Source organism: Cetorhinus maximus, chromosome 12, assembly GCF_964194155.1.
Source record: "Cetorhinus maximus chromosome 12, sCetMax3.hap1.1, whole genome shotgun sequence".
Classification (NCBI taxonomy): domain Eukaryota; kingdom Metazoa; phylum Chordata; class Chondrichthyes; order Lamniformes; family Cetorhinidae; genus Cetorhinus; species Cetorhinus maximus.
In genome coordinates, this window is record NC_135890.1 from 123,329,089 (window position 1) to 123,342,492 (window position 13,404).

General features: G+C 45.5%; 1 protein-coding gene across 1 annotated transcript in view; it reads right to left on the reverse strand.

Moving 5' to 3' along the window:
• Positions 1-13,404, reverse strand: part of rimbp2b (RIMS binding protein 2b) — a 213,230-nt gene that overhangs the window by 15,599 nt on the left and 184,227 nt on the right. The window contains exons 13-15 of the mRNA XM_078554672.1: positions 7,043-7,160; positions 3,590-3,742; positions 789-961 (exon numbers count right to left, since the gene is read on the reverse strand). Of these exons, the coding sequence (XP_078410798.1) occupies positions 789-961; positions 3,590-3,742; positions 7,043-7,160 (444 nt within the window). The remainder of the gene's footprint in view (positions 1-788; positions 962-3,589; positions 3,743-7,042; positions 7,161-13,404) is intronic.

Consider the following 13,404-nt stretch of genomic DNA (forward strand, 5'->3'; position numbering starts at 1 on the left):
TCAATAAAAGAAAGTAATTTGAAAATATTTAAGAAAAAAACTCATTACCCAATGTAGGACTTGAATCTATGTTCCTTGAATTAGTTACCAGCTGAGATAATCAGCTACATGGGAAATCCCTTCACCAAGACTGAACATAAATGGAATTAATTCATTTTCACAGCTCCAGGCGCCCAAGTGAAGTAACTTGCAGCAAATAGATGGAGTGCAAAACAAACTTGGCAGAGATTCCATATTCTGAACTCCTGACACCAGCCAGAAAGAGAGATCACAGTTTGCACACACAGTGTGGGCTGGGTGTCCACATCCAACTCTTCCTGATGCCTTCAGTCAATGGCAGGAGTGACAGTGATTTTATAACTGTACTGTTAACCAGATACGCTGACACAGTGCATCGTGCAAAGCAACACAGGAATTGCTAGTTTAAAAAAAAAACACATAAAAACATAAGAAACGGGGGCAGGAGTAGACCATATGAGCCTGCTCCGCCATTCAATATCATCATGGCTGATCTTGGGTTCCAACACCACTTTCGCACTCACTCCCCATATCCCTTGATTCCCTAAGAGATCAAAATCCATTGAGTTTGCATTTTCCCATCTAGGCATTCATATGAGACAATGGTAATGGAGTTATTGATTCATCATGGTGATGAAAGGTCATTGACCAGAAAGGTTAACTCTGTTTCTCTCTCCACACGGATGCTGCCAGACCAGCTGAGTATTTCCAGCATTTTCTGTTTTTATTTCAGATTTTCAGCGGCTGCAGTGCCTTTGCTTTCTCGTTACCTTAATTATTTGTCCCTCCTTGAACGGAAGCTCTTCCTCTGCAGCATCAGGATTGGGTGACATTGATAAAGGGTCATAATCAAAAAGAGCCACAAACACTCTCGGTGGGAGGTCCTCGCTGCACACATCAGGCTCCGATTCCGGAGACAGCCGCCCTCTCCCACGGTATCTGCCTGCAAGACCAGATAGTTGATACACTGAGTTACCCAGTCAGGGTGCACTGTTTGTAACGCTGCTGAAACAGTCAGAGACAGACTGGAAATGGACCTGCTTCCTTTCAAATGTGGCAGTTTTTAAATACAAGAACACATTTGCATTTATATAGCGCCGTTCATGACCACAGGGCATCCCAAAGCACTTGATAGCCAGTGAAGCAATTGTTAAAAGTATAGAAGCTGCTGTAATGTCGGAAAAGCAGCAAGTTCCCCGCAAACAGTGAAGTGCCAACAACCAATATCTGTTTTAGTGATGTTGGTTGACGGGTAAATATTGGTGACAGGTGACAAATAATCCGCTCTTCTTCGAAATAGTGCTGAGTGAGCTTCCACATCCACCTAAGAGGGCAGATAGTGCCTCAGTTTAAATTCTCATCGGAAAGATGATACTTGACAGTGCAGCACTCGCTCAGTACTGACCCTCTGACAGTGCAGCACTCCCTCAGTACTGACCCTCTGACAGTGCAGCACTCCCTCAGTACTGACCCTCTGACAGTGCAGCACTCCCTCAGTACTGACCCTCTGACAGTGCAGCACTCCCTCAGTACTGACCCTCTGACAGTGCAGCACTCCCTCAGTACTGACCCTCTGACAGTGCAGCACTCCCTCAGTACTGACCCTCTGACAGTGCAGCACTCCCTCAGTACTGACCCTCTGACAGTGCAGCACTCCCTCAGCACTGACCCTCTGACAGTGCAGCACTCCCTCAGTACTGACCCTCTGACAGTGCGGCACTCCCTCAGTACTGACCCTCCGACAGTGCGGCACTCCCTCAGTACTGACCCTCCGACAGTGCGGCACTCCCTCAGTACTGACCCTCCGACAGTGCGGCACTCCCTCAGTACTGACGCTCCGACAGTGCGGCACTCCCTCAGTACTGACCCTCTGACAGTGCGGCACTCCCTCAGTACTGACCCTCTGACAGTGCGGCACTCCCTCAGTACTGACCCTCTGACAGTGCAACACTCCCTCAATACTGACCCTCTGACAGTGCAGCACTCCCTCAGTACTGACCCTCTGACAGTGCAGCACTCCCTCAGTACTGACCCTCTGACAGTGCAGCACTCCCTCAGTACTGACCCTCTGACAGTGCAGCACTCCCTCAGTACTGACCCTCTGACAGTGCAGCACTCCCTCAGTACTGACCCTCCGACAGTGCAGCACTCCCTCAGTACTGACCCTCTGACAGTGCAGCACTCCCTCAGTACTGACCCTCTGACAGTGCAGCACTCCCTCAGTACTGACCCTCTGACAGTGCAGCACTCCCTCAGTACTGACCCTCTGACAGTGCAGCACTCCCTCAGTACTGACCCTCCGACAGTGCGGCACTCCCTCAGTACTGACCCTCCGACAGTGCGGCACTCCCTCAGTACTGACCCTCCGACAGTGCGGCACTCCCTCAGTACTGACCCTCCGACAGTGCAGCACTCCCTCAGTACTGACCCTCCGACAGTGCAGCACTCCCTCAGTACTGACCCTCCGACAGTGCAGCACTCCCTCAGTACTGACCCTCCGACAGTGCAGCACTCCCTCAGTACTGACACTGCGAATATCACAGTTGGATTTTGTGATGAAGTTTCCAGAATGTAGCTTGAACCAACATCTTTTCACTCAGAACTGAGAGTGCTGCGCACTGAGTCACTGGTGATACCTTTTGACAGTTAAATGGGGAAATTAATATCTCCTGGACATTTAAAAAAAATTCTAGGCTTGTTTGGAAAGGAACAGGTGGCCAGAAAAAGCAGCCTCCAGGCTCCCTCATCTCCTACGCAATCCTGCTCACTGTTAGTGTGAGCATAAGAATTGTAACGATCGCCAAGGAGTGGTACACATTGCTCCACAGTATAAATTAAAGGCCAATGTCTCACTCTGCCTCGGAGCAAGTCTGTCTAACTGGCCTGTGTCTGTCATATACCAGGGCACCCTGAGATCTGATTTGTCTCATTGCTGTTTGTGGGAGATCGCTATACACAGATTGACTCCCACATTTCCAATATGATAACCTGTTCTGATGAAAGGTCAGCGACCTGAAACGTTAACTCTGTTTCTCTCTCTACAGTTGCTGCCAGACCTGATCAGTATTTCCAGCAATTTCTGTTTTTGTTTTAGATTTCCCGCATCTGCAGTATTTTGCTTTTATATGACAGCCCAGTATCCGCAGTTCAAAAGTGTTTCATTGGATGTAAAACGCTTTGGGATGGGCTGAGGTTGTGAAAGGTGCTATAGAAATCCTTGTGTTCGTTGTACTGCTGAAGGTTTAAAGTGACAGTGTGCACAGTCACTCTCGCACTGCTCCTGACCAAGCACATCCCAGGTGAACAGCAAACGCGAGTCACAGGAATTCAGCTCTGACTCAGTGACTATTTAAAGCTTTAAAACTTCAACTTTTTTACAACTTGGTGTCTTATTTTCATGAAAGAGCCCAGGATTTCTTTTCCTATGACTGGTGTGATGCTAGAGATGAAGTGAGGAGGACTGGGAGATTGTGGGTTAGCTGCTGTCTTCTGTGTTGCTCAGCTGGTTACATTGATCTGTATATAACGCACTCTGTTACACTGAATCGGAGAAGTTAAGGGGAGTGATTACCGTATCGATTCTCGGATGTCACGCTGCGTTGGAGGGGCCATTTCCTTCGCCCAGCAATGTTACGATAATAAACATCTTCCCTCGTTGGAGAGATATTACCTTCACTCCCTGAACGGGAGCGACCTCCCTCACTGTTACTGTCCACTGTGATTTCTACATGAGGATAGAACAGGAGATGTCATGTTACAAAGTCAAGGTAACCTGTATTAAAACACAGCCCTTCACTCCGTCTATATTCTCATGCCCAGTAACTTTACTCATCCCCCTGTCACTGTCCAGAGATTTCACCACATGGGCTGCAACGGTTCAAGAAGGCAGCTCACCATCATCTTCTCAAGGGCAACTGGGCAATAAATGCTGGACCCAGCCAGCGACACCCACATCCTGTGAACAAATATAAACAAAAATACCCTGTAGCTGCTTTTAATTTTCAGCGCGGCTTCTGTGTCGTTTTGTTCTTGAGGAGTTTCCGTTTCCTCAGTGCAGAATGTAAACTGAGACAGGTCAGTAACCCCCAAAGTGTGATATTTTGTTGGGTGAATTTACTAAATTTAACTTTACATAAAATAACTTTACAGTCGCACGGGAAGGTTCCCCCTGTGCTTATTCGAAAAGAGACAATAAATAACATTTTATAACAGGGTAAATAAGGAGAAACTGTTTCTGCTGGCAGGAGGAAGAAGAGGAATTTCTTTCACACATCGAACATAACAAAGCCATTTAGCCTCTCAAGCCTGTTATTCCGTTCAAAGGTATCTTTAACCAACTCCATTTACCCACCGTAATCCCATTATCCCTTTTATTCAGTCTTTCATGGGACGTGGGCATTATTGGCAAGGGCAGCATTTGCTGCCTGTCCCTAACTGATCCATCTCAGAGGGCAGTTTAGAGACAACCACATTGCAGTGGGTCTGGAGTCATATGTAGGGACAGCAAATTTCCTTCCCTAAAGGACATCGGTGAACCAGATGGGTTTTTTACAACAATCGACGATAGTTTTACGGTCACCATTACTGAGACTAGCTTTATATTCCTGATTTATTCATTGAATTTAAATTCCACCAGGTGCTGTGAATCCACAGCCCTAGGGCATTAGGCTGGGCCGCTGGATTACTAGCTCAGTGACAGTACCACTACACCACCGCCTCCCCATACCTTTCGTTAATCTCAGTTTTAAAATTAACAATTGACTTCACATCGATTATCACTTGTGGATTAGAGTTCCAAACTTCTCCCACCCTTTGTGTGAGAAATGTTTCCTAATTTCACTCCTGAAAGGTCTAACTCAAAATTTTAGATTCTATCCCTTAGTCCTAAACTCATCAACCAATGGAAATCATTCCTATCTGTTCCCATTAATACCTTGTAAACATTGATCAAATCACCCCTTAGCCTTAATTCAAGAGAATATGACTCTAGTTTGTGTAATCTCTCTCTCGTAATTTAACTCTTGGTGCCAGGGATCATTCTGGTAAATTTACACTGTGCTCCCTCCAAGGCCAATATATCCTTTCTAAGGTGTGGTGCCCAGAACTGCGCACAGTTTCTCCAGGGCTTTGTGTAGCTGAAGCATGATGTCTACCCCCTCATATTCTAATCCTCGAGATAGAAAGACCAACATTCCACTCGCCTTTTTGATTATTTTCTGTACCTGTTCAGGACATTTTAATGATTTATGTACCTCGACCCCCTTCCTCCCACCCCCAGCCCCCTTTGGACCTCCACTGTCACTAGCCTTTCAGTACAATGAAATCCATTTGCCAGTTTTTCCATTCACTTGAGCTATCAATATCTCTTTGTAATTTTATACTTTCATCTACGCTGCTTAAAATGCTGCTTTTGTGTCATCAGCAAATTTGGATATGTGCCTTTCTGACCCATCAGCTAAGTCATTGGTTAACAGTGAGTTGTTAAGGTCATAAGATGTAGGAACAGGAGTAGGCCATTCAGCCCATCGAGTCTGCTCCGCCATTCAATGAGCTCATGGCTGATCTGATAATCCTCAACTCCACTTTCCTGCCTTTTCCTCATAACCCTTGATTTCTTTACTGATTAAAAATCTATCTCAGCCTTGAATATACTTAACGACCCAGTCTCTACAGCCCTCTGCGGTAAAGAATTCCAAAGATTAACTACCCTCTGAGAGAAGAAATTCCTCCTCATCTCCATTTTAAATGGGCGCCCCCTTACTCTAAGATTATGCTCTCTGGTCCTAGACTCTTCCACAAGGGGAAACAACCTCTCAGCATCTACCCTGTCAAGCCCCCTAAGAATCTTATATGTTTCAATAAGGTTGTCTCTCATTCTTCTAAACTCCAATGAGTACAGGCCCAACCTACTCAACCTCTCCTCAAAAGAAAATATTTCCATCCCCGGGATCAACCTAGTGAACCTTCTCTGGACTGTCTCCAATGCCAGTATATCTTTCCTTAGATAAGGGGACCAAAACTGTCCACAGTATTCTAGGTGTGGTCTAACTCGTGCCTTGTACAGCTTTAGCAAAACTTACCTATTTTTATACTCCATTCCCCTTGAAATAAAGGCCAACATTCCATTTGCCTTCCCTATTACCTGCTGAACTTGTATGTTAGCTTAAACAAAAACAGAATTACCTGGAAAAACTCAGCAGGTCTGGCAGCATCGGCGGAGAAGAAAAGAGTTGACGTTTCGAGTCCTCATGACCCTTCAGTTCTGCTGAAGCAGAACTGAAGGGTCATGAGGACTCGAAACGTCAACTCTTTTCTTCTCCGCCAATGCTGCCAGACCTGCTGAGTTTATCCAGGTAATTCTGTTTTTGTTTTGGATTTCCAGCATCCGCAGTAGTTTTTTGTTTTTATATTTGTATGTTAGCTTTTTGGAATTCATGCATGAAGACTCCCAATCCTCTGTGCTGCAGCTTTCTGCAGTCTTTCTCCATTTAAATAACATTCAGCTCCTCTAATCTTCCTGGCCAAGTGCATAACCTCACATTTTCCCACATTATGTTCCATCTGCCATGTTTTTGCCCACTCACTTAACCTGTCTATATCCCTCTGTAGACTTTTTGTGTCATCCTCACCACTTGTCTTCCCACCTATTTTTATGTCATCCACAAACTTGGCCATAGTATATTCATTTCCCTCATTCAAGTCATTAATATGTATTGTTATTAATGACTTGGATGAGGGAAATGAATGTACTTTTGTGATCTGGAACGCACTGCCTGAAAGGGCGGTGGAAGCAGATTCAATCTGAACTTTCAAAAGGGAATTGGATAAATGCTTTAAGTGGAAACATTGCAGGACTATGGAGAAAGGGCAGGTGTTCCTCACGTGTCAGTGCAGACTCGATGGGCTGAAGGGCCTCTTCTGCATTATGTGATTCTGAGTGAGACTAATTGGATAGATCTTCCAAAGAGCCGGCACAGGTAGATGGGCTGAATGGCCTCCTTCTGTGCTGTCTGATTCAACTTACCAATCGATGGCACGGTCATGGGCCTCCCTCTCTGTACAGTGCTACCATGGGATGCCCTTCGGGCCAAATGATCCATTCTGTCCGACATACGCCCGGCTCCCGAGGGATTACCTAAAATCTGGAGAGAGAAATCCAGGCGGAGGGAGGTAAGTTGTGACATCAGGAATCGGTTACATTTTCATTTTACTGCAATGAAACTAAAAACAAAACAGGTCTACTGGGGTAAACTCTAGTCTACAGAAAAGCAACTGGTCAAATTAACAGTGGCAGCAATGGGCACAAACAGACCCTGTGAGGATTCGGGCTCTTTGCAAGCAAATGAAGATATTCACAATGATGTTTTTGGGCACTGAGTGCTGACCAAGCCAAGCAGAGCAGAAATAAATCATGAAATGTACTGAAAAAAAGGAAATAAATAAGCAGAGAAAAGTAAAATAGGAATAATTAAAAGACTGATTGGCAGGCAGATGGCAGGAGGGATGTTTATTCCACACACCAGTAATCTTTCCTTGTCCCTGTGGACACATATTGTAACTGCATTTGGCACACTAGAGTTACTTGTTTTTAATTTAGTTGTCCGGGCAACCTGCTTCTCTTCTCTGGAGAGAATGTCCCTTCCATTATTGTTGTTTGTCACATTCTTCTCAGCTCTGTATTTTGGTGTGTCCCTACTGGCAACATCTGAGACTGATACGGACCTCCCGTTGGAAGCTTCCACACTGAAGAAATCCTCTTCAACGCCAACTTGCCTTTGCAAAGGTCTTTTGCGTCCCCTCGTCTGCAGGGGAGCACATCTGCCTGGGCTGCCAGCAGTTCCCGAATCATTGTCCCGTCCTGTTGTCGAAAGTCTTGGATTTACACAGCTCTGTCTGTTACTCAAAGATTGTGCAACCTCTTCCCCGCTTGCACAGTCTAATGCACTGTCTGGGCTCCTCGTGGCCTCTCTACTTTGTCTGCTAACCCTATCTTCCCACAAGTATTCATCCATACTGGAGGCAGCCTTTGGAGATGAGTTCGGCTCCTGAGATTGTCTCTTTGATGTTAAGGGCAATGATTGCTGTCTGTTGTGTTGCAAGTAGGGTTTGCACGTTCTATTACTCTGTAATCTTTTCTCCATTTTTGATTGCACCTCTACCTTTTCTCTACCAGCCGAGTTTGGGTTGCCTTCTACTGTTTTGGGTGGCTGTGTTCCTGCATTTTCTCCACATTCCTCGGCTAGCTCGGGAATACTGAAAAGTTTTTTATAATGAAGTTTCAGTGATGAAATCTCAAGGCTTTCCTTCTGAGCTTCTCCAACACTTTTATTCTGAAGGGAGATCTACAAGTAGTTTGTTAAATAAGACAATAGACAGTGTGGTCAAACAATCAAATGGGGAAAAGAAAATAAAGACAGAATTAGTTTTTAGAGCCAGTGCAGAATGGGGAGCATGCAGTCCATCCCATGACATGCTCTGAATGGGGAATCTGTAAAAATACCATCGCAATACAGAAGTTACTTGAAGTAATAAACAGAGGGCCCAAAGCTTCATACAAACACAAGGGGCTTTGCTGCTCCATGATTTACTCAATCAGGCAGGCAAACCAATATAACACTAGCATAATGCAAGCAAAACTGCAAAATATACAGCTGAGGTGCACCTCTGGACATGTCGGAACCAACAATGAAAACGAAAGGCTCTGCCTAGTGACTCCATCACTCTCGGACCTTGTGTGTAACATTAGCAACTTTCATGTCATCAGCAGCGAATTGGTAATGTCACTGGATTAGTAATCCAGAGGCCCAGGCACGTGTCCTGGGAATGTGGGTTCAAATCCCACCACAACAGCTGATGGAATTTAAATTCAATTAATAAATCTGGAGTATAAAGCTAGTTTCAGTAATGGTGACCATGAAACTATTATCGATTGTCATAAAAACCCATCTGATTGACTAACATCCTTTGGGGAAGGAAATCTGCCATGCTTACCTGGTCTGGCCTACATGTGACTCCAGACCCACATTAAAGTGGATGACTCTTAACTGCCCCTCTGAAATGGCCGAGTGAGCCCCCCAGATGGGCAACAAATGTTGGCCTTGCCAGTGACAGCAACACCCACATCCCATGAAAGAATAAAGAAAAAAAATGTAGAACTGGAACATTTAAAAGGGCCATGAACGAAATGTTAAATCTCACACACAAGGAACAACCTGGTTTGACGGATTTAATTACAGCCAACGGCATTGAGGTCATCCATCCAGGTCAAAAATAAAGTAAAGAATTTGGATGTGCCTGCAAATTGGAAACTACAGGAGCCAAAGAGACAGTGAGAGGCAGTTTTAATGCTTTACTTTGCCCAATGTAGTGCTTTGCACAATGGAAATTTGCCCTGGGATTGGGGTCCGGGATTAACAGGGTCAAACTTTACTATTCATTCCCATTGAGCAAGTGCAACAGCCGGAAACACAAAGCTGGAAAATCCACTCCTCTGACAGATACGCTCGCATTTCACTGTAAAAAATTATAGGGGCTGTAAGGAACAAACAGTGTGGGTGAGGCTAATTGGATAGCACAGGCACAATGGGCTGAATGGCATTCTACCAAGCTGTAAGACTCTATGATTAAATGCTGGAAGGCTGTGCAATACAATGGGGCAAGAGAATAAATAAAACATTAGTATCAAGAGGCAGGGTCAAATAAAACATCATTTATTTCTGGAGTTTGTGACTGTCACAATAAAACACTGGGGCCTGACCACTGCCTTGCAGTAGAGTGCCATTCTCCTCTTACACTTCCACTGTGACAGGTTCTTACATTGATTTCTTTCTGCAGCATTAAGTTCATAACTCCTGACTGAGTGAGCTGAGAGTGAACAACTCTTGAGTTTGAGACAACATGGAGAGGAGTTGGTTTGATTGATGAGCCTCCTCTGCAAGTCCCCAGCATCACAGATGCCAATCTCCAGCCAATTCAATTTACACCACATGATATCAAGAAACAACAGAAGACACTGGATACTGCAAAGGCTATGGGCCCTGATAACATCTCGGCTGTAGGACTGAAGACTTGGTGCTTCAGAGCGAGCCAAGCTGTTCCAGTACAGCTACAACAATAGCATCTACTCAGCCATATGGAAAATTGCCCTGGTGTGTCCTGTCTACAAAAAGCAAGGCTCACCAAGGCTCCTTCGCCAGCACCTTCCAAATCCACAACCTCTACCACCTAGAAGGACAAGGGCACTGGATGCATGGGAACACCACCACCTGGAAGTTCCCCTCCAAGCCACACACCATCCTGACTTGGAAATATATCAACCGATCCTTCACTGTCACTGGGTCAAAATCCTGGAACTCCCTCCCTAACAGCACTGTGGGTGTACCTACACCACATGGACTGCAGCGGTTTAAGAAGGCAGCTCACCACCACCTTCTCAAGGGTAATTAGGGATCGATAACAAATTCTGACCTTGCCAACAACACTCACATCCCAGGAACACAATAAAAAAGCTGAATTGCTGAGTCAATTCGGTGTAAAGGACACAAACATAAGAAATAGAAGCAGCAGTTGGCCATTTGGTCCCTTGAGCTTGCTCTTCCATTCAGTAAGATCATGGTTCATCTTCAGTCTCACTACACCTTTCTGCACTATCCCCATGTCCCTTAATTCCATTAGTGTCCGAAAATCTATTGATCACAGTTGTGAACATGCTCATTGACAGAGCTCCTGCAGCCCCTCTGTGGGTAGAGAATTTCAAAGAGTTACAAGGTGCTGGGTGAAGTCATTTCTCCTCATCTCGCTCCGACCTGTGTTTACACACCAACAATAACATTGTTTAAAGATCTACAGTTTGGGTTTGTAAACCCTCCTGTTGCCCACCCCCCCCCCACCCCCCCTGCCCAACCAATGAATTGGTCATCAGGTCACTCATCGAATGGTGTTGACAGACCAACTTCCCCTCAGTGTGCAGGCACACCGCTATACCAGATAGTGCCCTGTCTCAGTAATCCAGCACATTCATTAAACCAGCTGCTTTAGATAACAAAAGAGACTTGCACTTATAGAGCATCTTTCATCATCCTGGTTGTCCCAAGGTGCTTAACATCCAATGGAGTAGCTGTCAACGTTCTGACGTTAATTTGCCACCAAAATAACAAAACAATACAGATTACTTCAACAATCGGACAGATCTTGACAACAGAGGAATTGGTTGTACGCCCTGTGCAATGGTTTCCATTAACTGACTGAGGTTTCCTGGCAATCTGTCCACAGGGAGTTAGAGACTTAAAGGAGAACCCACTTTAGGAATGGGGACCCTCAGTTGAAAGGATGTGGGCGGGAGAATCAACACGACGACAGTTTTATATCCCAATATCCAACCGCACTCCCTCTTGGGAGCCCAGGATCAGCGATTTACCCAGAAGTAAAATACTGCAGGTGCTGGAACTCCGGAATAAAGACAAAAACAAAAGTGCTGGAAATACTCAGGTCAGGCAGCATCTGTGGAGGGAGACGTTTCAGGTTGGGATGACCTTTCATCAGAACTGAAGAAAGAAATGTAAGAGTTTTAAGCCAGTGGAAGGTGGGAGGGGGCAGGAATAATGAAAGGGAAGCCCTGTGATAGGATGGAGGGCAGGAGAGATTAAATAACAAAAGATTTCAATGTACAACAACCAAAGAGAGTGGTAATGGGTATAGTAAAGAAACAAAGGCTGAATTGCTACATAAAAACCATCTGAGTGCAACATGAAGGGATGAGGAAAGGAACAAGATGAAGACTGGTCTGAAATGTTAACTTTGTTTCTCTCTCCAAAGTGGCTGCCTGACCTGCTGAGTATTCCCAGCATTTTCTGTTCCTAAAAACAAAAAGCTAAAAGCTACTGCGGATGCTGGAAATCCAAAACAAAACAAAAACAGAATTACCTGGAAAAACTCAGCAAGTCTGGCAGCATCGGCGGAGAAGAAATCAGTCAACGTTTCGAGCCTCCATGGTTCTGCCGAAGGGCCATGAGGGCTCGAAACGTTGACTGATTTCTTCTCCGCCGATGCTGCCAGACTTGCTGAGTTTTTCCAGGTAATTCTGGTTTTGTTTTATTTTCTGTTCCTATTTCAGTGATTTACCCTTTGGATTAACAATAAATATTAGTTGGTGTTTGTGCCGCAATTCAGGAGAACCTGACGTGTAGTCAGCCCAAGGTGCAATCTGGCTCTTCACCAGCTTGTCAAAAGATCCAAGGGGATCTCAGACCAGACCAGTTGATCAGAGGGGGATCTCAGGCCAGACCAGTTGATCAGAGGGGGATCTCAGGCCAGACCAGTTGATCAGAGAGGGAACTCAAGTCAGACCAGTTGATCAGAGGGAGATCTCAGGCCAGACCAGTTGATCAGAGGGGATCTCAGGCCAGACCAGTTGATCAGAGGGGGAATCTCAGGCCAGACCAGTTGATCAGAGGGGATCTCAGGCCAGACCAGTTGATCAGAGGGGATCTCAGGCCAGACCAGTTGATCAGAGGGGGATCTCAGGCCAGACCAGTTGCTGTCAGAAATGTTAAACCTTGAGGCAAGTGTTTGGGCCAAGGGGTGGAAATTGAAGCCTTGAATTGGGAGTGTATTTGAATTCAGCCGCATTCATCCCAAAACATGGGGATGTTGCTGCATTGGCTGATCCATTTACAGGCAGAGCCATTGACACTAACTTTGCAAAAGGAAACATCCAAGTAATTGTTCAGCTCTTCCTCGTTCCTGTCAGCGGGTGATTTAATGGAATTGCAGTTCTGGCTGGAATTTTCTTGGAATTGTATAGGTGAAGGGGCCAGAGGGTGGAAAGCCACGGAGAGTATCCTAAATTCCCGATACGCAGTCCCAGGGGTTAGATAGTGTGTCAGGAGGCAAATTCATAAAACGTGCTCTTAATTCCTGTGCGAGGTCTTGGTATGTGAGTCTGTCCCTGAAGCTGCTCATGACCTCACCTGATGTCTGTTCATAGGAGGATGACTGGATGATGATGAGGAACATTGGCTGATCTCAGGAACAGTGTAGTCAGCGTAACATCCCCATCACCAACATAACTGCAATGAGCAAACACAGTCCAGAGATCAACACCGAACCCTCCCCTACCCCTTCCCATTCTGCTCAACACTCTGCACTATACTGTGTGGTGCTTTTAACCAAGCAACATACAAGACAGAGCTGGACATTGCACCTTGGTGCTGTGAGCAGGTTGGATACTACAATGACCTCACTTGGAACTAACCAGGAAATTGAGATCTTCCCGGAGCAGATCTCAGCTCTGGTGTTAAAATTACACAGAATTTACAGTGAGGAAACAGACCATAGCTCCCATGGATCCACATGGTGTTTATGTTCAGTATAAGCCCCCTCTCATTT